Below are 26,068 nucleotides of genomic sequence, written 5' to 3' on the forward strand. Positions count from 1 at the left end.
AAATTAAAATAGTTTAAAAGAAGTTACCACTGTATTTTTGATCAAGATAGAAATATATGGTTTTTGTTCACAGGATATTACTTTTATGCAACTGTATATAACTTAGTGACACTGTCATACAGATGCATGTATGGTAATCAGGACCATAGAATATATAAAATAAATTTGTTTTCAACAACTTACCACATACCATTTTTCAGAATAGTGACAATGTATGACTTTTTTTCTGGTTGTGCTGGAACAGATTGTGTGCAATTTGTGATAAAACTGAATGTAACTTTGACTAGGTTGCAGATGGAAATAACTGGTTGCAAAACATTCTTTACCATAAGATACTGAAAATAAAAGTGTTTACAAGTTGCCACTTATATCTTTGAGCAAAATAGAAATGTATTCCATTTGTTCAGGAAAAACATTTCGGTGTACAATTTCGGTTATGCAACTGCATATAACTTTTAAAAATTTAAGTGCAACTGACATACAACTGCATGTATAGTAATCAGGACTATAGAATACATAAAATAAAGGTCTTTACAACAGCTTAGCACATAGCAATTTTCAATAATGTGGCAATGTATGCCTTTTGCTTTGGTAAAATTGCTATGCCCTTATGTAATTTACTGATTGTCGTGTATGATGCAGACATCATGGCTGAAAGAAGGTTATAGTTGGGAGCTTAACATCCAAGGATACACATTGTATCAAAAAGACAGGCAGGAAGGCAGATGGATCAGCTTTGTTGGTAAAAAAAATGAAATCAAATCTTTAGAAAGAGGTTAGTTACAAAGGATCAGAAGGTGTTGAATTATTGTGGGTCGAGCTAAGAAACTGCCAGGGTAAAAAGACCCTGATGGGAGTTGTAAACAGACCAGATTTCAATATGCAGGTAGATTGGGAACATCAGGTTGGTGCTGGATCCCAAGAGGGGGAATTTCTAGAATGCCTACAAAATGGCTTTATAGAGCAGCTTGTGGTTAAGCCCACTGGGGGATCAGCTATTCTGGATTGGGTGTTGTGTAGTTGATTAGAGAGCTTAAGGTAAAACAACCCTTCAGAGCAAGTGATCATTATATGCTTGAAATAACCCAAAATTTGAGAAGGGAAGACTAAAGTCAGATGTATCGGTACTAAAGTAAAGGGAATTATGGAGGCATGAGAGAAGAATTGGCCAGGATTGAATGGAAAAGAACACCAGAGCAACAATGGCTGAAATTTCCAGAAGCAATTCAGAAGGCGTGGGATATACACATCCCAAAGAGGAAGAAGTATTCTAAAGGCAAGATGACACAACAAGTCAAAGCCAACGTAACAGCCGAAGAGAGGGCATATAACAGAGCAAAAATTAGTGGGTAGTTAGAGGTGAAGGACGCTTTTAAAAAGCCAACAGAAAGCAACTAAAAAAGTCGTTGAGAAGGTAAAAATGGAATACGAAAGAAGTCTAGCCAGTACTATTAAAAAGGATTCCAAAAGTTCCTTCAGATAGATAAAGTGTTAAAGAGAGGCGAGAGGAGATATCAGGGCGCTGGAAAATGATACTGGAGATCTAGTAATGGTGGATGAACTGACTAAGTACAAACGTATTTTGCATCAACTTTACTGTGGTAGACACAAGCAATGTGGTGGAAGTTCCAGGTGTCAGGGGTCATGAAGTGTGTGAAGTTACCATAAGTTGACAGAAGGTTCTTGGGAAACTGAAAGGTCTGAAGTCACCTGGACCAGATGGTCTACACCCCAGGGTTCTAAAAGAGGTGGCTGAAGAGATTCTGGGGGCATTGGTAATGATCTTTCAAGAATCACTAGATTCTGGGATGGTTCTGGAAGGCTGTTACTCCTCTTTTCACTCCCTAAGGGTTAATTTGCAGGTTGAGTCGGTGGTGAGGAAGGCAAATGCAATGATAGCATTCATTTCCAGAGGACTAGAATATAAAAACAAGGATGTAATGTTGAGACTTTACAAAGTACTGGTGAGGCCTCACTTGGAGTATTGTGAGCAGTTTTGGGCCCCTTATCTTAGAAAGGATGTGCTGACATTGGAGAGGGTTCAAAGGAGGTTCATGAAAATGATTCCAGGTTTGAATGGCTTGTCATTTGATGGCTCTGGGCCTGTATTCACTAGAATTCAGAAGAATGAGGGGTAATCTCATTGAAACCTATCAAATAGTAAAAGGCCTTGATGGAGTGGATGTGGAGAGGATGCTTCCTCTGGTGAGAGAGTCTAAAACCAGAGGACACAGCCTCAGGATAGAGGGGTATTCTTTTAGAACAGAGGTGAGGAGGAATTTCTTTAGCCAGAGAGTGGTGAATCTGTGCAATTCTTTGCCACAGACAGCTGTGGAGGCCTAGTCTTTATGTACATTTAAGATGGAGGTTCATGCTTGTTGATTGATCAGGGCATGAAGGGATACAGGGAGAAAGCAAGAGATTGGGGTTGAGACAAAACTTGGAAACTTATGGTCTTTTTATAGAGTCATAGAAAATAGGTGAAGGAGTAGGCCATTCGGCCCTTTGAGCCTGCACCGCCATTCAGTACGATCATGGCTGATCATCCAACTCAGAACCCTGCCCCAGCCTTCCCTCCATACCCCCTGATCCCCGTAGCCACAAGGGCCATATCCAACTCCCTCTTAAATATCGCCAATGAACTGGCCTCAACTGTTTCCTGTGGCAGAGAATTCCACAGATTCACCACTCTCTGTGTGAAGAAGTTTTTTCTAATCTCGGTCCTAAAAGGCTTCCCCTCTATCCTCAAACTGTGGCCCCTCGTTCTGGACTTCCCCAACATCGAGAACAATCTTCCTGCATCTAGCCTGTCCAATCCCTTTAGGATTTTATAGGTTTCAATAAGATCCCCCCTCAATCTTCTAAATTCCAGAGAGTATAAGCCTAGTCGATCCAGTCTTTCATAATATGAAAGTCCTGCCAGGAAGCAATCTGGTGAACCTTCTTTGTACTCCCTCTATGGCAAGGATATCTTTCCTCAGATTAGGGGACCAAAACTGCACACAATACTCCGGGTGTGGTCTCACCAAGGCCTTGTACAACTGCAGTAGTACCTCCCTGCTCCTGTACTTGAATCCTCTTGCTATGAATGCCAGCATACCATTCGCCTTTTTCACCGCCTGCTGTACTTGCATGCCCACTTTCAATGACTGGTGTATAATGACACCCAGGTCTCGTTGCACCTCCCCTTTTCCTAATCGGTCACCATTCAGATAATAATCTGTTTTCCTGTTTTTGCCACCAAAGTGGATAACCTCACATTTATCCACATTAAATTGCATCTGCTATGAATTTGCCCACTCACCTAACCTATCCAAGTCACCCTGCATCCTCTTAGCATCCTCCTCACAGCTAACACTGCCGCCCAGCTTCGTGTCATCCGCAAACTTGGAGATGCTGCATTTAATTCCCTCATCCAAGTCATTAATATATATTGTAAACAACTGGGGTCCCAGCACTGAGCCTTGCGGTACCCCACTCGTCACTGCCTGTCATGTAGTGTAGTGCTTCCAGAGCAAAAAAACCATATATTTCCATTGTTCTCAAAAACACAGAATGGTAACTTGTTTTAAAGTATTTAATTTTATGGATGCCATGCTGTAGAGTGTTTTGGAATGGCACATAGGTGTGAAAACTTATTTGCTGTTGTATAACAAAATGTACAAAGAATCTGAAGCAGTGCTTCCAGAGAAAAATGCACACATTTCCGTTTTCCATGAAAACACTGATTGATAGCCGGATTTAAACAATTTTATTTCATGGATCCCATGCTGTAGAGTGTCTAAGAATCAGTTATTTCAATGTGCAACCTAAGCCTTAGAAGTTACATTCTACATTGTACAACAAAATTCTACATAAGTAAAACGTGTATTACCTAAGCAGAAATCCTACTCTACCACCATCCCCAACAAGTGTTGTGTGATAATTTGTTGTAAACAATTTTGTTTTATGTATTCTATGGTGCTGATTTATATGCAAGCATTTATAAGACTGCGCACTAATGTCTGAAAAAGTTATATACAGTTGTATAACAAAAAATGGAGCAAAAAAAGCTACATTTCCATTATTCCCAAAAATATAGTTTAAAAAAAATATTTTATGTATCTCAAGCTCTAGAGAGTTTTCGACTCAGATATCCGAATGTGCAATCTAAGTCTCAGAAGTTACCTTCAATAGTATGACAATAATCCACAGATGCTAAATCAGAATTAGCTGAGCAGAAAGCATACAATGCTTCTATCTCAACAAGCGCTGTATGGTATCACAAACCCTTTGGACCAGCAAGGGGTGCTGAGTCATGTCAGATCTATACGCACCTGAATGTCATTTATTTGAGTTAATTGGAATTGTTTAATGACTACTTGTTCATTAAGCTATCACTGTGTCCTTCATGACATTCGTTGTGTGAATATTGTTTCCTTATGTATCCTGTTCTTAAGTGTTTCTTTTTTTTTCATTTCAGCCCACATGGATTTCTTGTGCTTTATGTTCTATTTGAGGGTATTCTGGATCAGCAGTAATTGCTGAGTCCTGGATTCGAGTTCTTTGTGAACTACTGTTCGATGTGCTCTAGTCCCATGTAAGTGAGTTCATAGGTTGAACTTTCTTTACTACCCTGTAGATACCTGAGACACCACTGTCATTGAATTATGGAGCTGTATTTCCAGGTCCTTTTGTTCTACCACTCTCCTCAGTGCCCTACCGTGCACTGTGTAAGACCTACCCTGGTTGGTTCTTCCAAAGTGCAACATCTCACGCTTGTCTGCATTAAATTTAATCTGCCATTTTCAGCCATTTTTCCAGCTGATCCAAATCTGCAAGCCTTGATAGCCCTCCTCACTGTCCACTACACCCCCAATCTTGGTGTCATCCACACATTTTCTGAACCAGTTGACCAGATTATCATCCAGATCCTTGATTCAGATGACAAACAACAATAGGCCCAGCACCGATCCCTGCGGCACTCCACTAGTCACAGACCTCCAGTCAGAGGCAACCATCTACTACCACTCTCTGGCTTCTGCCACAAAGTCAATGTTTAATCCAATTTACTACCTCATCTTGAATGCCAAGCCACTGAATCTTCTTGACTAACCTCCCATGCAATACCTTGTCAAATGCCTTGCTGATCCATGCAGACAACATCCGCTGCCTTGCCTTCATCAACTTTCCTAGTAACATCCTCAAAAAAACTCTGTAAGATTGGTTAGATATGACCTACCAAGTACAAAGCCATTCTGACTATCCATAATCAGTCCATGTCTACCCAAATACTCATATATCCGGTCCCTTAGAATACCTTCAAATAACTTTTGCAATACTGATGCGAGGCTCACTGGCCTATAAATTTCCTGGTTTATTCTTAGGGCCTTTTTTAAAACAGTGGGACAATAGCTATCCTTCAATCCCTCGGTAACTGGCTAGTGTTAAAGATGATTTAAATATCTCTGCCATTCTGCACTTGCTCCCATACGGAGTGAACACCTTGTCAGGCCCTGGAGATTTATCCACCCTAACTTGCCTCAGGAAGCAAACACCTCCTCTTCTGTAATGTGTATAGGCTTTGCCTCACTTCTATACACTGTGTCCATCTCCTGAGAAAATAGAGATGCAAAAAAAAAACACACATTTAAGATCTCCCCCATCTCTTTTGGCTCCACACATTCCGGTCTTCCAGAGGACCAATTTTGTCCCTTGCAGATGCCCTGAGGATTCTCCTTCACCTTGTCTGCTCAAGCAACTTCATGCCTTACTTTAGCCCTCTTAATTTCTTTCTTAAGTGTCCTGTTGCATTTCTCATGAACCTCATTTGCTCCTACTTACCTGCAATTAGCCATGGCTTTAATATCTCTCGAAAACCAAGGTTCTCTTAACCTTGCATTTTATTCTGACAGACATATGTTAGGGCATATTCTCGAGTTAGTAATTCTAATTTCCATAGCTGCCAGTCTTTGGACCTGAATGTGGATTGTAGCTTGAATTTAAAATGCAGCTCTGAACAATGGTCTTCCTGGGGCTGCATTTTAGGGTTGATTGCAGACAAAGAAACACTCCACCTGCAGGTGCCTGTATTAGGTGGCCCAGAGTCAGTGGGAATTAACATGTGTTTTGGGTGTCTGGAGTGTGGATAGAGGTGTTTGAAAATTATATGTAAATCAAAGGAAGCATTGTAGATATATTGTAACTATAGAATTGTCCTGCTGATACCTTCGATTTTTAGCATATAAAAATATCATGTAATATTGTGTCCGGCAGAACCCTTCTTCCAAGAGTGTGTCGCATATGATGGCGGCCACTCATTTTGCTGAATAAAGGTTTCTATATCCACCACTCTCAGCGTCTCTCCAGTGAGTTTGTTCACAGACATAACAGCATACACACGCTTTGTATTCTCAAATTTCACTTTTGAATGACCCCCTTTCGAAATACACCTTTGCCAGAAAACAGCCTGTTTCAATACACACTTTATTTTGTGGGTACTATGGTCCTGAATTTTGATTCAAGGATTTATAAGCAACACACATAAAAGTTGCTGGTGAACGCAGCAGGCCAGGCAGCATCTCTAGGAAGAGGCGCAGTCGACGTTTCAGGCTGAGACCCTTCGTCAGAGCTAACTGAAAGAAGAGTGAGTAAGGGATTTGAAAGTTGGAGGGGGAGGGGGAGATCCAAAATGATAGGAGAAGACAGGAGGGGGAGGGATGGAACCAAGAGCTGGACAGGTGATTGGCAAAACGGATACGAGAGCCTATCACCTGTCCAGCTCTTGGCTCCATCCCTCCCCCTCTTGTCTTCTCCTATCATTTTGGATCTCCCCCTCCCCCTCCAACTTTCAAATCCCTTACTCACTCTTCCCTCAGTTAGTCCTGACGAAGGGTCTCGGCCTGAAACGTCGACTGCACCTCTTCCTAGAGATGCTGCCTGGCCTGCTGCGTTCACCAGCAACTTTGATGTGTGTTGCTTGAATTTCCAGCATCTGCAGAATTCCTGTTGTTCAAGGATTTATAATATGGTGGCACATAAGTCTGAAAACTTGCATGCAGTTGTACAACAGAATATACAAAGAATCTAACGTAGTGCTTCCGCAGCAAAAAAAAACACATTTGCATTTTACTCAAAATCTTGTTTTAAACAATTCTATTTTGTGAATCCCATGCTGAAGACATGCAGCCTTAGCATTAGAAGTTACGTTCAGTAGAATAACAAAATTGCACACGAGCTAAGGAGGTATTCCCAGAGCATTATCCTCAACAAGGGCTGTCTGGTAATTTGTTGTAAACTTTCTTTTATGTATCCGCTGATGCTGATTTCTATTGAAAGATTTATAAGACGGTGGCAATTAAGTTTGAAAAGTTATATGCAGTTGTCCATATAACCAGATGTGTACCGAATCTAAAATAGTGACCCCAGAGCAAAATGCATATATTTCCATTTTCCTCAAAAAAAGAGTAATAACTTACTTTAAATGATTTCATTTTACGTATCTGAAGCTATAGGTTGTTTTGGAATCTGCTATTTGAATGTTCAACCTAGTGTTAGAAGCTACATTCACTAGTATAACAAAATTCCACACAAGCTTCATAAGTATTACTAGAGCAGAAAGCATACATTGTCACCTTTCTTTAAAAAATGCTCTGTGGTAACTTGCTGCAGTAAATTTCCTTCCTGTATTCTTGTGTCCTGATTACTGTACAAGATTTTATATGCTAGTGGCACACAAGAGTGAAAACTTATATGCAGATACATAAGAAAAAGTACACTGAACATAGTACAGAGAGCATAAAAGCACATATTTTTATTTTTGTCAAAGATACAGAGGGGTATCTTTTTCAAACCAATTTTATTCCATGTATATCATGTCGTAGAATGTTTTGTATTCAGCTAATGGAATATGCAACCTAAGCCTTAGAAGTTATGTTCAATTGTATAACAAAATTCCACATAGCTGAATGAGTATTACCAGAGCAGAAAGCATACATTGCCACTTTTCTCAAAAATCCTATCTGGTAACCTGTTGTGAAGAACTTCACTGATTACGTGAGTGTGGAACGAGCTGACAGCACAAGAGGCACATGCAGGCTCGAATTCAAGTGAAGTTTTAATAGGTACATGGTTGGGAGGGGTATGGAGTGCGTGGTTTGGGTGCAGGCCCATGGGATTAGGCAGATTAAATGGTTTGGCATAGACTAGATGAGCCAAAGGGTTTATATCTACGCTGTACTTTTGTATGACTCTGTGCAGCTCTATAACAAAAAGAGCACAGAATAGAAAGTGTTTCTACAGCAAAAGAGCCTATGTTTCCATTTTCCTTAAAAACACTGAGTGGAATCTTGTTTTCGACATTTTATTTTATGGATCCCATGCTATAGAATATTTTGGAATCAATTACTTGAATATGCAAATTAAGCCTTAGAAGTTAGATAACCTAAATGAGTATTATCAGAGCAGAAAGCATAGTTGGAGGGCCTCAGCAGGCCAGACAGCATTTATGGAAAGAAGTACAGTCAATGTTTCAGTCCCAAACGTCGACTGTACTTTTTGAGTTCCTCCAGCATTTTGTGTGTGTTGCTCAGATTTCCAACAGTTGCAGATTTTCTCGTTTGTGAAAGCATACATTACTACTTTTCTCAAAAATGCTATGTGTCAACTTGCTGTAAACAACTTTGCTTTATGCATCCTCTGGCCCTGATTACCAAACAAGCATTTATATGATAGAGGCACTGAAATCTCAAAAGCTATATGCAATTGCACAGCAAAAAGTGCACCGAACTTAAAATAGCTTTTGCAGAGCAAAAGAGTGTACATTTTCATTTTTCTCAAAAATACTGAGTAGTGACTTGTTTTAAAGAATTTTATTTCATGGATCCTATGCTGTGGGTGCTTTCAAATCAGAATTTGAATATGTAACCTAAGCCTCAGAAGTTTCCTTCAGCAGTGTGGCAAAATTCTATATTACCAGAGGAGAAAGCATACATGCCACTTTTCTCAAAACTGCTGTGTGGTAAACAACTTTCCTTTACGTGTCCTCTGGACCTAATTTCTATACAGATTTAAGTTTGAAAAGTTAAATGCAGTCTACAACAATAAGCGCACAGAATCTAACAAAGTGTTCCTAGAGTTAAAAACACTTTCCTCGAAAACATTTGCTTTAAACAATTTATACCTGCAGTTGTATAACTTGGTTCAAACAGTTTTATTTTATGTATGTTTTGCTGTAGTGTTTTGGAATCAGTTATTTGAATGTGACTTAAGCCTAAGAACTTAAGTCTTAGAAGCTGCATTCAATAGTGTCCGAAAATTCCAGGTAAACTAAAAAAGTGTGACTAGAGCAAAATCATACATTACTACTTTCCTTAAAAAATGCAATGTTGCCTTATGTATCCTATAATCCTGATTTCTATACGAGCATTTATATGACAGTGCACCGAAATCTGACAAGTTATATGCAATTCAATAACAAGTGCACAGAATCTTAATTAGTTTCCAAAGCAAAAAAAAAACCCACGTAACTTCCAATTTGCTCAAAAATACTAAGTGATAACTTGCTTAAAACAGTTTTAGTCTAGGTATCTCATGTTGGAGGGTCTTTTGGAGTGTTATTGTAATATGCAGCTTAGAAGTTACATGCAGTAGTAAAATCGCATACAGACTAAATTAATGCTTCCAGAGCAAAATGATTACAATGCAAATTTCCTCAAAAAAGCTATGGGGTAATTAATTATAAACTACTTTCTTTTATGACTTTGTGATCCTGAATGTGAATCTGGCTTTTGTACTTGGGAAGTTATAAGAGAATTGTGAGTTGCAATAACACCTGGTAACCTGTGGTAAAGAAGTTCACTTTAAAGATCACATGCTCCTGATTACCACAGAAGCACTTATATGGCAGTGCTAATGATATCTGAAAAGTTATATCTAATTCTTAAGAAAAAGTGCATATGATCTAAAATATTGTTTCCAGAGGGGGAAAGAAAACATCAATTTACAAATTCATCAAACACGCTCTGGTAAGGTGTGTGTGTTGCTTTGGATTTCCAGCATCTGCAGACTTTCTCATGTTTAGGGTCCTGAAGAAGGGTCTCGGCCCAAAACGTTGACTGTTTTCTCTTTTCCATAGATGCTGGTGCCTGGCCTGCCGAGTTCCTCCAGCATTTTGTGTATGTGATTGCTTTGGATTTCCAGCATCTGCAGACTTTTTTGTGACTGTGGTAATGTGTTTTAAACACTTTATACATCTCAAGCTACAGTGTTTTGGAATCAGATATTTGAATGTGCAACTTACATAAGTTCCATGCAGTTGCATAATAAAATGCATTTGAGGTAAATCAGTGCTTCCAAACAATAAGCATACATTGCCACTTCCATCAAAACTGCCATGTGGTCACTTGTTGCAATGAACTTGTTTTATGTATTCCATACTTCTGAGTACTCTACAGCCATTAATCTGGTAGTGGCACTTGCCGAGGGGTTATATGCAGTTGTATTTTAATAAGTGCACACAATCTAAAATATTGTTTCCAGAGCAAAATAAACACATACACTCCCAATTTCTTCTATTGCACAAAGTAGCAATACTTTTTAAATAGTTTTATTTTATGGCACCCATGCATTTTGGGATCAGTGATTTAAGTGTGCACCTTAAGTCTTGGAATTATCATGCAGTGGTGTAACAAAACTGCATATAACAAAATGAGTGTTTCCACAGCCAAATTATCATTTTTCTTAAAAATGCTACGGCTTTGCAATTGCCTGTTTTTCTGCATTAATTACTCAAAATGTGGTCTGATCTTCATCTAAGTCACAATAATAGCCAAACACAATCTGCCTAAACTAGCAACACACAACCAATTGTACTTCTTCTCGTCAATACTGACTACATCATTTAAACAATCACAGTCTAGGTTCAAAAAAGTACGTGAGCCTCTGGAATAATGCCTTCTACAAAAGCTATTTGGAGTCAAGTGCTCCAATCAATGAGATGAGATTGGAGGTGTGGGTTATAGAGGTGCCCTGCCCTATAAATAAGACACACAAAGTCAGGTTACTGATAGTCTGCTCTTCTCAAGAAAGATCTGTGTATGTGCACCACGCCTTGATCAAAACAACTTTCAGAGGACCTTAGAAGAAGAATTGTAGAGATGCATGAAGCTGGAAAAGGTTACAAAAGCATTTCTGAAGACCTGAGTGTTCATCAGTAAGATAAATTGTCTAAAAATACAGAAAACTCAGTACTGTTGCTACTTTTCCTAGTAGACATCTGGCAAAGATCACACCAAAAGCACAATGTGTAATGCTGAAGGAGGTGGAAAAGAATCCAAGGATAACAGCAAAAGACCTGCAGAAATCTCTACAACTTGCTAAGATCTCTGTTCGTGTGTCCACTATAAGAGAAACACTAAACATGGAAGGACACCAGCAGGAAACCACTGCTCTCCAAAACAAAAAACCATTGCTGTGCATATCAAGTTTGCAAAAGACCACCTCGATTTTCGACAATGTTTCTGGGACAATGTTCTGTGGATAGAGGAGACAAAAGTTGAATTTTTTTTTTTTTTTTTAGCAAAAATGCACACTGCTTTGCATGGAGGAAAAAGGGTACCGCACATCAAAACCTCATCCCAGCAGTGATGCATGGTGGAAGGAGCATCATGGTTTGGAGCTGCTTTGCTGCCTTGGGGCCTGGGCAGCTTGCAATCATTGAGGAAACAATGAATTCAAAATTGGATCAAGACATTTTACAGGAGAATGTCAGGGTAGCAGTCTGTCACCTGAAGCTTAATAGTAGTTGGATGATGCAACAAGACAATGATCACAAGAGTAAATCAACAGAATGGTTTAACCCAATTGAGGTGCTGTGGCATGACCTGAAGAGGGCTGTTCATGCAAGATATCCCAGAAATATTGATGAACTGAAAGTTTTTTTTTAAATGGAGGAATGGTCTACAATTCCTCCTTCCTGTTGTGTAAGTCTGATCAACAGCTACATGAAGTGTTTAGTGGAGGTTGATGCTGCTAAAGGAGGTTCTACCAGTTATTAAATACAAGGGTTCACGTACTTTTTCCTGCCTGGACTGTGAATGATTAAACGATTTATTCAATAAAGCCATGAACAGTACAAGTTTGTGTGTTATTAGTTTAGACAAATAATGCATCTACTGTATTATTGTGACTGAGATGAAGATCAGGCCACATTTTATGAGTAATTAATGCAGAAAACCAAGTAATTACAAAGGGTTTACAAAGCTTGTATTACAAGGTTTTGATTATTCTACAACCATACAATTGACAATGGCACTTACAGCTGAGAAGTTACATGCAGTTATATAACAAAAAGTGCACAGAATTTTAAAGTGGTGTATCCAGACCATAAACCATTCATTTCCAAGATGCTCAAAAACACCAAATAGCAACTTGATTTAAATGGTCTTATTTTATGTACCTCATGCTGTAAATTTTTTGGAAACTATTATTTGAATGTGCAACTTAAGTCTTTGAAGTTACATGCAGTTGTATAACAATACTGAACAACAGTGTGTTTCCAGAGCAAAAAGCATACAGTGCCATTTTCCTCAAAAATGCTATGTGGTAACTTGTTGCAATCAACTGTCTTTTCAGAGGCAAAGAGTTGGAATAAAAGGGACCTTTCATAGTTGGCTTCCAGTGACTAGTGGTTTTCCATAGGGATCAGTTCTGGAACCACTTCTTTTCACATATATTTCAATGATCTGGATGACAGAATTGATGGTAGAAAGATAGGTACAAAGATAGTGTTGTTTCCTTCTGTAGAAGGACATATTAAGAGAATGGGCAAAGATGTGGCAGATAGAGTATGGTTGATTAGTGCATGCACTTTGGTAGAATGAATAAAGGCACAGTCTATTTCCTAAACAATGAGCAAATTCAGAATTCAGAGGAGCAAAGGTTAACTTGCAAGTTGAGTCAGTAGTAAGGAAAACAAATACAATGTCAGCATTCATTTCAAGAGGCTAGAATATAAAAGCAAGGACATAATGCTGAGGCTTTAGAAGGCATTGGTCAGACCACATTTAGAATATTGAGAGCAGTTTGGATGAGTTTTCGTCTCCTTGTGTGTTGGCATTGGAGAGGGTCCAAAGGAAGTTCATGACAATGATCCTGGGAATGAAAGGGTTAACATATGAGGAATGTTTTAATGGCTCTGCTCCTGTACCTATTGAATATCGAAGGCCTAGATAGAGTGGACGTTCAGAAGATGTTTCCAATAATGGGGGAGTCTAGGACCAGAAGGCACAGACTCAGAATACAAGAGATGAGGAGAAATTACTTTGTCCAGAGGATAGTGAATCTGTGGAATTCATTGCCACGGACGGCTGTAGAGGCCGAGTCATTGGATATATTTAAGGCAGAGGTTGATAGGTTTTTGATTAGCAAGGGCAAAGGTTATGGAGTTGAGAGGAATAATAAATCAATCATGATCAAATGATGGAGCAGACTCAATGGTCTAAATGGTCCAATTCTGCTCCTATATGAGATGGTCCTATGGTCTTTTTTTTTTAAAAGCACTGTCTTTCTGGAAAAAACAAATACATGCTTTTACCCAGCTTACCCTACAATTTCTTTCCCGGTCTGATCTCCCAAAATGCAATACCTCACATTTGTCTAGATTGAAAGCAACTTCCCAAACCCCAGCCCATATATTTATCTGATCAAGATGCCCCCGTAATTTTTCATAACCTTCTACACCATCTACAATACCACCACTTATTTTAGTATCATTCGCAAACCTATTAACCATGCCTTGTAGTTTATTTAATTTACTAACAATGAAGGTCCCAGCACCAACACATGGTACATCACTAAACACAGATATCCTGTCTGAAAACTACCCGACCCTTCACCCTCTGTTTATTGAACCCGATCTACTATCTCCACCAAGATCTTGTCATGAACGACCTTTCAAAGGCCTTGCTATAGTCCATATCAACATCATCCACTACCCTAATCTCATCTACACCCTTGGATACCTCCTCGAAGAACTCTGACTTTGCATGCACAACTTCTCTGAATCAGACCCCGTCTCTCCAAATGTTGTGGATGCCGTCCCTCATAATCCTCTCCCATTTAGTAGTCATTAAATCTGTTAATGGATTCTTTTAAATCGTTATAGACTCCTTTATTAGCTTCTTAATATTCACAGTGAACTTCACCATTGCAGATGCTGGAAATCTGAAATGAAAACAGAAACCGCTGGAAAACCAAAATGGCGGCATTTGTATTTGCAGCATCTTTTGGTTTTTATTAACCATTCGTGTGTGGCAATCTCCAAACAATAAGGCTTCATACACCTCCTGTTCTTCCAATCTGTGGTGGCAGTTTGGTACTGATTACCACATCAAACATTACAGGACCAGGGCAACCTGCGGAGCTAAGTGGATACAAGAGTGGAAAGAGAGCTGCGGCTGTGTGATCTCCTTCATTTATCAAGTAACAACGACAAATTTATACAGCTATTTTACATATTTTCTTCCTTAAATGTCACACCAAACCAACAGATTTTTTTTTAAACCTTCCGTCCTGGATTTCCTCAGCCATCAATGAATAACTGTGGCAGTGGGTATCTGGTTAAAACTGACAGCTGATGGAAAAGAAATGGCGTATATGCAGGGTGAAAGAAACTACAAGGAATCATCACACATGATTTATTGATATACAGAGACGATTGTTAGATCAAGAAGGATCAACAAATGACAGATATACTGAAAAAAAAGTTAATAGGCATCATCATTGATTAAGTGCAGCAGTGCAGGCATTTAAATAAAGGCAATTACATATTCTGTACAAGGTAGAATTGACAAGAATTTAGTATTTTAGATTAAAACACTCAAAACAAAAACTCAATTTGTAACTGTTAAAGCTACAGAAGCTTCTACCTGAAGAACTAGAGAGGGACATCACTGTTAACGGTTTCTATGGAAACCAAAGACACCTGAAAGGCAGCAATCACCGAAGGTCCGCCATCGTAACGTTGGTCTCTATGGTGGAAACATGTGAGCATGCCTGTAAAAGCAAATGAATCAATCAGGAAAATGGACATCATGTCTTGTCGGAACACTGGTTTTAGCAAGCAGAATCCTATCCTGCCACTAATTTGGATGCTATCTAACAAGGGAAATCAATGCCCACCAGCCTATCAGTCAGTAATGGCGAATACTGAGTTTGAATAAGCTGTCGGCTCTAGTCCCTGGCGGTGTCAGTCTGAGCTCCCCTTGGCTTCTCTAAGGCAGGCACACCTGGCTCTCAGTCAGTGATCAGCATAACTGGGAAGCTCCGAAAATCAATCTGGGTCTGTGTTTTTGCTTCTTAAGACATAGAAGCAGAATTAGGGGATTCAGACCATCAAGAGTACTCCGAAATTCCATCCTGGTGGATCTATTATCCCTCTGAACCCCATTCTCCTGCCTTCCCCCCACAACTTTGCTGCCCTTACTAATCAAGGACCTATCAACCTCATGTTTTAAATCTACCCAGTGACTTGGTTCCACAGCCGTCTGCGGCAACGAATTCCACAAATTCACCATCTTCCAGCTAAAGTAATTCCTCCTCATCTCTAAGGGACACCCGTGTATTCTGAGGCTGTGCCTTCTAGTCCTAGACTCCTCATTATTGGAAGCATCCTCTCCACATCCACTCTATCTAGTAAGCCTTTCAATTTGTGATAGACTTCAGCAAGATAACCCCTCATTCTTCTAAACTCGAGTGAGTACAGGCCCAGAGCCATCAATTGCTCCTCACACGCTGACCCTCCTGATTCCTAGGATCATTTTCGTAAACGTCCTCTGGACCCTCTCCAATGCCAGCATATTCTTTCTTAGATAAGGAGCTCAATACTTCCAAGTGTGGTCTGACCTATAACGCCTCAGCATTACATCCCTGTTTTTATTGTGGTCTTCTCGAAATAATGGGGTTACAACATGCAAGTCTCGTAGAACAGTAAACAGGCCCTGTACTTAATGCTGAATTTAAAGCACCTAACATCGGTTAAACAACAAATATCTGGAACTTTATTATCTTACCTTTTTTTTTGCTGCTTCAGAGCACAGACAGGTAGCTGATAGTTTTTTTTAAATTCACTCTTGAAATGTGGAAGGCAGAATGATGAGCTACTTGGAGGGAGTGTGGGGGTGGAGTGTTCTCACTTGCCTGCTGCTGACCTCGTCCTTTGGAAGGTGGGTAATTCCTGCTGCAGCCCATAGAGCACGAGGAGGGAACCAAGCAACTGGTTTAAAATGGAAGATGGAAGGACTGTTGCAAGGTTTGCTCCAAGGTGTGCGCACACATCATTTGCTACTAGTACACAAAGGAATTTAAACTGCGCACAAAATGTTGACACCCTCTAACTCATTGGCATGTTAAGTGTATTTCACGATTGTACACAATCACCATTTCCTTTTCCAGTTTCTGATGCGGACAGTGTTGACAGCGTGGAGTTTGCGATGATTTGTCTGCAACGTCAAGCAGACGAACATTGAGGGAACATCGAGCTGGTGTTGCAGAGATGTTGCACTGACTGTTGTTGGTCCTCTGCACGTCAAAATGTTTGTCGAAGCTATGTTCATTCAGGTGTGGAGATATTCCATTTGATCTGCAGAAGGCAGAGAGTCCCTGGGAAGTCTGCTACTGTAGCCTTATCTGACTAGCCAGTGACATATCCAGTCAATGGTAATGCACCCAGAATTCTCAGTGTGTGACCACAGCAATAATGCCAAGTGATCTTCTTGAAGGTATTCACTAGCTGGTTCTTGTGAGCCACAGAGATTACTTGCCACCTATCAGTACAAGCTTAAATGCTGCTTGGTTGCCATCAAGCACAGACTTTATATGTTATCAAGGTGTGAAGACAGACACCAAAACTCTGCCACCAGGAGTAAGCACCAACTAAGACACTTCTTTAGTGGGGGAAAGGAGAACACAGAAAAGCATAGAATTGTACAGCACAGTTAACCAGCCTTCAGCCCACTTTGTTCACGTTAACTGTCATGTCTATCTATACCAACTTCATTTGCCTGCATCAGCTCATATCCCCTCACTCTCCTCCTATCCAAGCACCTATATAAAGAGCTTTTAAACATTGTACCTGCCTCTGTCTCCACCACCTCCTCTGACAGCTGGTTCCAGATAACCACCTTCCAGTGTGTGGACGTTACACTTCCTTTAAATTTCTCCCCGTCTCCTTAAACTCTATTTCTAGCTCTAGTGTCATGGGAAAATAACTTTTATTAATCTCTGTATCATCATGTGTAGCCTTATTGTCACACTCGTGGAAACTATGAAGGCAGAATCAGGGTGAATTACAATATAAATCAAATAATCAATTACTGCTTTGGATAACTGCATGCACAGTACTGTGCAAACGTTATAGGCACATTTATATAGCTAGGGTACTTAAAGACCTTTGCATAGTCAAGTAGCAATTTTATGTGCAACACCCTGGGAAAGGTTTAACTGCTAACGTAATGCTCTTTCTGTCGAAGCAGTGTTGGGGTAATGGTTAGAGATAACGGACGCTTTGGAATGTGAGCTGTGTATTTTGCTCGGGGTGAGATGGAGAGAGAAGACGCCAGAGAGAACCGGTCGTAGGGTGCGACCCGGTGGGGAGGTCATGATTCGATGGAGCCAGACTGCGAGATCGACTGGGGATCGGTGAATTGAGCTCCAACTGGTTAATTATAATGGGCCCTTTTTTGTTTTTTTCTTTCTTTTCTTTAGTAACCCTTTAGGTAAGATTCATAAATATAATTCCTTCGATCGTACGTAGTGTGCTGCTGTTATTTTTGACACTTTGAGTTGTAACAGGGTAGCAGATTACACAGCATTCACACATACTGGGGTTTGGGTTGGGAGAGTCGTTTGGCGGGACCCGAGTGTGTATTCCCTAGACTTACGCAGCCAAGGAAACCTGCAGGGTTTCATATGTATTGCACAGGAGGGTCTCCAATGTGGACTGAGGGTGGGAAGGGGGCAGGGAGAGGGGAAATCAAGGTTGGGAAGAGGGGAGGGAGTAGGAAGCACACATTCAGTAGTGATCAATACAACAATTGTTTGGAATCAAACGACTTTGCCTAGTGTCTCAGGGCTGGGTGTGTCTGCACCCATGGTACCCCCGCACCTGGCACTCCTTCTCTGCCACATGTCCCACACCCCCTCTGCAACACTTCACCCTTGCCATTCCCAACACTCCTCACTCCTTGCCAAACTCGCTCTCCGCTCCACGTTGACAAGTACAGTACCGTCCGTAAGTCTTGGGCACCCGAGCTATATATATGTGCCTAAGACTTTTGCAGAGTACGGGGTGCTGTATTAACATTCCTAATTTCCATTCAGAAAGCCACAGGCAGAAAATCATACTTACATTAAACAGAGGGGGGTCCTTAACATGCGGGTGAAAACCCTTCTGCTTACAGGAAGAGATCTCATCCATTCCATGCTCGGTCAATCTGAAAAAACCTGACCTTTTCAAAGAAAGAGGAATCAGTCAGAACAAAGGACCACAGGTGGTAACAAACAGCTAATAGTTAAAGCCTCTTTGCTGTTACAGAATAAAACCGAATCTAATATCGTGCATGTAGATTTTGTTGAAAAAAATTGACAGCAGCTAGAGTTCATTGTGTAAAAGGAGGCCAATTCATTACTCCAGCTTTTTCTCATCAAAATGGATTTCACAGCTGGTTTTATCTTACAGCTTGCCTATTTTAAATAACCTGATCAACGGCTTTTAATATTCCTGGAAGACTACATCAACACACATTGATCTCCCTATTTCACTGGCAGTACATCACTCCAAATCCGAAGATCCTAGCTTTAAAGTGCACAACACAGACTCGAGCTCCTAATCAAGGTAAAGACACCAGGGTAATACAGGCCCTGCCTGGGTTACAAGCACCTGACATAAGGACTCTGGTAAATGTCACTAAATAGGAGTGACAATCAGTCTCAGTGGAAAATATATATTGACTTATAACCTCCCCATAGTAAGACACCACCCTCTTCTAAAACTGCAGCTGCAGGTTTCCCTGTGGGAGGCTACTTAGGAGAGAAGCTCTCGAAGTTGACAAGCAATACTTATGCAACGATATTCCATTAAGCAACATAACATCCACTGATACTTCAAGCCTCTAGAAACCAGCCATTATATAGAATCAGGACATCTAACTAGGCAGGGAAAGACAATAAAGGGTCCTGTTAATTGGTCCTTAACGACACCATCCAACTTATGGATAAAATCACCTTGTGTCTGTAAAAAGGGAACCACTTTGTAACCTGGGGACAGCTTGTAAGAGAAGGCAATAACAGAGGCAATGAAAGACTGTTAAAGTGCAGAACAGCTGTTTAATTTAGATGTACCAGCTGCCCTCCTTCACTGATAGAGATCAGAATCAGATTTATTATCACCAGCATGTGTGGTGAAATTTGTTAATTCCACGGCAGTCCCTGAAGTTATCCTTGATGTACTTGCCCTGACACCAAAATCACTAATAAGGTCACTATCAGATCTTTGTTTTTGGAACTTGCCAGCTACCAACTGACTGCACAGCACATGAAGTCATCTGGAGGTCATGGTGAGAAACATCATAAACATTCCACAAGTAATGATTTAGAGGAGGAACCCAAAATGATTCAACAGAAGATATGTACTTGGCCAACTTATGAGGCTGGAAGATGGCAAATCTCCTGGACCAGCACCCTGCAGTCTAGGGTTTTAAAGGAAATTGGGTAATTTTGATGGCATTGGACAGGAACTTGCAAAGGTTGATTGAGTCAACAGGTAAAGGAGCCTCTAGCAAGTGGGAGGCTTTTAAAAGTGAGACAGGGAGAGTTCAAGAGGTAACACAGAAGACTGGTGATGGTAAGCATTGGATGGAAGTTCATACTTTCACAAGTGTGAAAGTAAATCTACACTGAATGGCTTTCCCCCTTCACACCCATTCATTCATCCCAGCTCCTATACCTGAATTGGTGTGATTACCATTAATATGGATTTCTGAGAACTTTCTGCTTGGTAGGTTAGATCATAAGGGATTCAGGGTGAGTAGCCAGCAGCATTCAAAATTAATTTGATGAAAGGCTACCGAGAGTTTTGGTGGAGAGTTGTCAGATTGGAAGTTTGCAGCCAGTGAACCTCAGGGATCAGTGACAGGTCCTCTGTATTGACAATATGGATGACAGAGTGTATTTTGGATAACATCAAAATTAGTGGCATAGTGGATAATGAAAAATTGGTCTTGTGTTACAAAAGGATCTACACGAACTGAAGTGGACCAAGGAATGGCAGGTGGAATTTAACTCGGACAAGTGTGAGCTGTCGCATTTTGGCAAGTTCAATCAGGATGGAAGGGCCGGGACAGCGTTGTCAAGCAGAGACCCTGAGCTTACAGGTACATGCTGTTGTTCCTTGAAAGTGGAGACACAGGCAGACGGGGTGGTCAAGAAGGCAAATTGCCTGCTTACCCTTATCAATCAGGGCACTGAGTACAGGATGGGGGTTTTCATGTTGCAACTATACACGATGCTGGTAACACCCTTTGGTGGGTTGTGCTCAATTCTGATCCCTAGAAGTAGCACCAGCAGATCTGACACCGTTTGCTCAGTACTGGGAGAAGTCTGGGGGTAATATTGTGGAATTCAATTGTTTGTAGAATTCAAAACACGGACACGCTCGTTAGAGATATGTGACTCAATGAGAAAATTCAAGCATTGTCAAGACAGTGGACTAGCAGTGAAGCAAGCATAGAATTTGCAACACCATCCAGAAAAGGCTCGGTGTTAACCAGTTGGGGTATACCTCTGAGGGTAGCAGACACCAACAGAATCAACAAACTCATTCGTAAGGCCAGTGATGTTGTGGGGATGGAACTGGACTCTCTCACGGTGGTGTCTGAAAAGAGGATGCTGTCTAAGTTGCATGCCGTCTTGGACAATGTCTCCCATCCACTACATAATCCATGCTGACTTTGTCCGATCATCATACTCGTTAGATTCTGGACTAGCTCCTGAGGATTGGAGGGTGGCTAATGTAACCCCACTTTTTAAAAAAGGAGGGAGAGAGAAACCGGGGAATTATAGACCGGTTAGCCTAACGTCGGTGGTGGGGAAACTGCTGGAGTCAGTTATCAAGGATGTGATAACAGCACATTTAGAAAGCGGTGAAATGATCGGACAAAGTCAGCATGGATTTGTGAAAGGAAAATCATGTCTGACGAATCTCATAGAATTTTTTGAGGATGTAACTAGTAGAGTGGATAGGGGAGAACCAGTGGATGTGGTATATTTGGATTTTCAAAAGGCTTTTGACAAGGTCCCACACAGGAGATTAGTGTGCAAACTTAAAGCACACGGTATTGGGGGTAAGGTATTGGTGTGGGTGGAGAACTGGTTAGCAGACAGGAAGCAAAGAGTGGGAATAAACGGGACCTTTTCAGAATGGCAGGCGGTGACTAGTGGGGTACCGCAAGGCTCAGTGCTGGGACCCCAGTTGTTTACAATATATATTAATGACTTGGATGAGGGAATTAAATGCAGCATCTCCAAGTTTGCGGATGACACGAAGCTGGGTGGCATTGTTAGCAGTGAGGAGGATGCTGAGAGGATGCAGAGTGACTTGGATAGGTTGGGTGAGTGGGCAAACTCATGGCAGATGCAATTTAATGTGGATAAATGTGAAGTTATCCACTTTGGTGGCAAAAATAGGAAAACAGATTATTATCTGAATGGGGGCCGATTAGGAAAAGGGGAGGTGCAACGAGACCTGGGTGTCATTATACACCAGTCATTGAAAGTGGGCATGCAGGTACAGCAGGCGGTGAAAAAGGCGAATGGTATGCTGGCATTTATAGCGAGAGGATTTGAGTACAGGAGCAGGGAGGTACTACTGCAGTTGTACAAGGCCTTGGTGAGACCACACCTGGAGTATTGTGTGCAGTTTTGGTCCCCTAATCTGAGGAAAGACATCTTTGCCATAGAGGGAGTACAAAGAAGGTTCACCAGATTGATTCCTGGGATGGCAGGACTTTCATATGAAGAAAGACTGGATGAACTGGGCTTGTACTCGTTGGAATTTAGAAGATTGAGGGGGGATCTGATTGAAACGTATAAGATCCTAAAGGGATTGGACAGGCTAGATGCAGGAAGATTGTTCCCGATGTTGGGGAAGTCCAGAACGAGGGGTCACAGTTTGAGGATAAAGGGGAAGCCTTTTAGGACCGAGATTAGGAAAAACTTCTTCACACAGAGAGTGGTGAATCTGTGGAATTCTCTGCCACAGGAAACTGTTGAGGCCAGTTCATTGGCTATGTTTAAGAGGGAGTTAGATATGGCCCTTGTGGCTACAGGGGTCAGGGGGTATGGAGGGAAGGCTGGGGCGGGGTTCTGAGTTGGATGATCAGCCATGATCATAATAAATGGCGGTGCAGGCTCGAAGGGCCGAATGGCCTACTCCTGCACCTATTTTCTATGTTTCTATGTTTCTATAATGTACTGGTTGGGCACAGGAGTACATTCAGCCAGAGACTCATTCCACCGAGATGCAACAGAGCGTCATAGGAAGTCATTCCTGCCTGTGGCCATCAAACTTTACAACTCCTCCCTTGGAGGGTTAGACACCCTGAGCCAATAGGCTGGTCCTGGACTTATTTCCTGGCATAATTTACGTATTAGTATTTAACTATTTATGGTTTTATTACTATTTATTATTTATCGTGCAACTGTAATGAAAAGCAATTTCCCCCCGGATCAATAAAGTATGACTATGACTAAAGCATATTTAGAAAAAAGGGAAGAATTAAATGAAGGGGCAGTATTGTAACAGCAGATGAAAAATCTGTTCATTACAATTTTGAAAACTCCAATAAATTAACATTATCAGGTCACAGAACACTACAGTACAGAAAAGGGCTCTTCAGCCCATCTAGTCTAAGCTAAGCCATTAATCTGTCTATTCCTATTGACCCGCACCTGGACCATGGCCCTCCACATTCCTCCCATCCATGTACTTGGCCAAATTTCTCTTAAATGTTTAAATTAAACCCACATCCACCATGTGTGCTGGCAGCCCGTTCCTCCGAGTGAAGAAGTTAGCTCTCATGTTCCCCTTAAACATTTCAGCTCTCACCCTTAACCCACTACCTCCAGTTGCAGACTCATCCAACATCAGTGGCAAAATCCTTTTTCCATTTACCCTATTGATACCCATCATAATTTTGCATAACTCTTATCAAATCTCCTCTCAATCTTCTACATCGTAGGAAATAAAGTCCTAACCTATTCAACTTTTCTCCATTACTCAGGTCCTCAAATCCTAGCAACATCCTTATAAATTTTTCTGCCCTTTTTCAATCTTATTTATGTCTTTCCTATGACCAAAGCTGCACACGATACTCCAAATTATGCCTCACCAATGCCTTATACATAACCTCTCAACTCCTGTACTCAGTACACTGATTTATGAAAGCTAATACACCAAAAGCTTTCCTTAGGCCCCTATCTACATATGACGCCACTTCCAAGTAACTATGGATCTGTATTCCCGGATCCCTCAGCTCTACTGCACTCCTCACAGCCCTAACACTTGCCTGCATCAAATTCCATCTGCCATTTTTCCAGCTGCTCCAGATCCTGCTGCAAGCATTGATAGCCTTCCTTGCTGTCGAATACACCCCCAATCTTGGTGTCATCCACAGGTTTTCTGATCCAGTCAACCACATTACCATCCAGATCTTTGAAACAGCTGACAAACAACCAAGGGCCCAGCACCGATCCCTGAAGCACTCCACTAGCCACAGGCCTCCAGTTAGAGAGGCAACCATCTCTGGCTTCTCCCACAAAGGCAATGTCTGATCTAATTTACTACTTTAGCTTGAATGCCAAGCGACTGAACCTTCTTGACCAACCTCCCATACGGGACCTTGTCAAATGCCTTGCTAAAATCCGTGTAGACAACTTCCACCACCTTGCCTTCAACAACTTTCCTGGTAACTTGCCAAAAAAACTCTTTCGTGTCAAAGTGAAAATAGATCTCTACAACTTGATCTAAATTAATTACAGATATAAAAATCAAAATAATTGATTGCAGATATTCACTCCCTTTAATATGAAACACCAAATCATCACTGGTGCAGCCAATTGGTTTCAGAAGTCACATAATTAGAAACACAGAAAACCTACAGCACAATACAGGCCCTTTGGCCCATGATGCTGTGCCGAACATGTATTTATTTTAGAAATTACCTAGGAATACCCATAGCCCTCTATTTTTCTAAGCTCCATGTATCTATCCAGGAGTCTCTTAAAAGACCCTATTGTATCTGCCTCCACCAGCGTCGCCAGCAGCCCATTCCACACACTCACCACTCTCAGTGTAAAAAACTTGCCCCTGACATTTCCTCTGTACCTACTTCCAAGCATCTTAAAACTGTGCCCTCTCGTGATAGCGATTTCAGGCCCAGGAAAAAGCCTCTACTATCCACACGATCAATGCCTCTCATCATCTTATACACCTCTATCAGGTCACCTCTCATCCTCTGTCACTCCAAGGAGAAAAGGCCAAATTCACTCAACCTATTCTCATAAGGCATGCTCCCCAATCCAGGCAACATCCTTATAAATCTCCTCTGAACTCTTTCTATGGTTTCCACATCCTTCCTGTAGTGAGGTGACTAGAACTGAGCACAGTACTCCAAGTGGAGTCTGACCAGGGTCCTATATAGCTGCAACATTACCTCTCGGCTCATAAACTCAATCCCATGGTTCATGAAGGCTAATGCACCGTATGCCTTCTTAACCACAGAGTCAACCTGCACAGCAGCTTCGACTGTCCTATGGAGTCGGACCCCAAGATCCCTCTGATTCTCCACACTGTCAACAGTGTTACCATTAATACTATATTCTGTCATCATATTTGACCTACCAAAATGAACCACCTCACACTTATCTGGGTTCAACTCCATCTGCCACTTCTCAGCCCAGTTTTGCATCCTATCAATATCCCGCTGTAACCTCTGACAGCCTTCCACACTATCCACAACACCTCCAACCTTTGTGTCATCAGCAAATTTACTAACCCATCCCTCCACTTCCTCATCCAGGGCATTTATAAAAATCACAAAGATAAGGGGTCCCAGAACAGATCCCTGAGGCACACCACTAGTTACCCACCCCTGTGCAGAATATGACCCATCTACAACCATTCTTTGCCTTCTGTGGGCAAGCCAATTCTAGATCCACAAAGCAATGTCCCCTTGGATCCCATGCCTCCTTACTTTCTCAATAAGCCTTGCATAGGGTATCTTATCAAATGCCTTGCTGAAATCCATATACACTACATCTACTGCTCTACCTTCATCAATGTGTTTAGTCACATCCTCAAAAAATTCAATCAGGCTTGTAGAGCACGACCTACCTTTGACAAAGCCATGCTGACTATTCCTAATCATATTATGCCTCTCCAAGTGTTCATAAATCCTGCCTCTCAGGATCTTCTCCATCAACTTACCAACCACTGAAGTAAGACTCACTGGTCTATAATTTCCTGGGCTATCTCTATTCCCTTTCTTGAATCCTCCGATTCTCCGGAACCTCTCCAGTCCCCACTGATGATCATTTAAAGATATTCAGCAATCTCCTCCCTCGTCTCCCACAGTAATCTGGGGTATATCTCATCTGGTCCCGGTGACTTATCCAACTTGATGCTTTCCAAAAGCTCCAGCACATCCTCCTTCTTAATGTCCATATGCTCAAGCTTTGCAGTCCGCTGTAAGTCATCCCTACAATCGCCAAGGTGCTTTTCCATAGTGAATACTGAAGCAAAGTATTCATTAAGTACCTCTACTATCTCCTCTGGTTCCATACACACTTTTCCTCTGTCACGCTTGATTGGTCCTATAATCTCATGTCTTATCCTCTTGCTTTTCACATACTTGTAGAATACCTTGGGGTTTTCCTTACTCCTGCCCACCAAGGCCTTCTCATGGCCCCTTCTGGTTCTCCTAATTTCATTCTTCAGCTCCTTCCAGCTAGCCTTATAATTTTCTAGATCTCTATC

At 41.3% G+C, this 26,068-nt stretch overlaps 1 protein-coding gene across 5 annotated transcripts in view; it reads right to left on the minus strand.

Annotated features, from left to right (window-relative positions):
* Positions 1 to 9,988: 9,988 nt before the first annotated feature.
* The window catches only part of LOC134350927 (STAM-binding protein-like), an 83,778-nt gene continuing 67,698 nt past the window's right edge, over positions 9,989 to 26,068 (minus strand). For 3 of the 5 annotated variants that reach the window (XM_063056772.1, XM_063056775.1, XM_063056774.1), the window contains exons 9-10: positions 18,386 to 18,485; positions 9,992 to 15,033 (exon numbers count right to left, since the gene is read on the minus strand). In XM_063056772.1, the coding sequence (XP_062912842.1) occupies positions 14,977 to 15,033; positions 18,386 to 18,485 (157 nt within the window). In that variant the 3' untranslated portion in view covers positions 9,992 to 14,976. Of the gene's footprint in view, positions 15,034 to 18,385; positions 18,486 to 26,068 lie in introns of all 5 variants that reach the window. The other 2 variants (XR_010019030.1, XM_063056773.1) reach the window with 2 other exon arrangements.

Source organism: Mobula hypostoma, chromosome 8 (genome assembly GCF_963921235.1).
Source record: "Mobula hypostoma chromosome 8, sMobHyp1.1, whole genome shotgun sequence".
NCBI lineage: Eukaryota > Metazoa > Chordata > Chondrichthyes > Myliobatiformes > Myliobatidae > Mobula > Mobula hypostoma.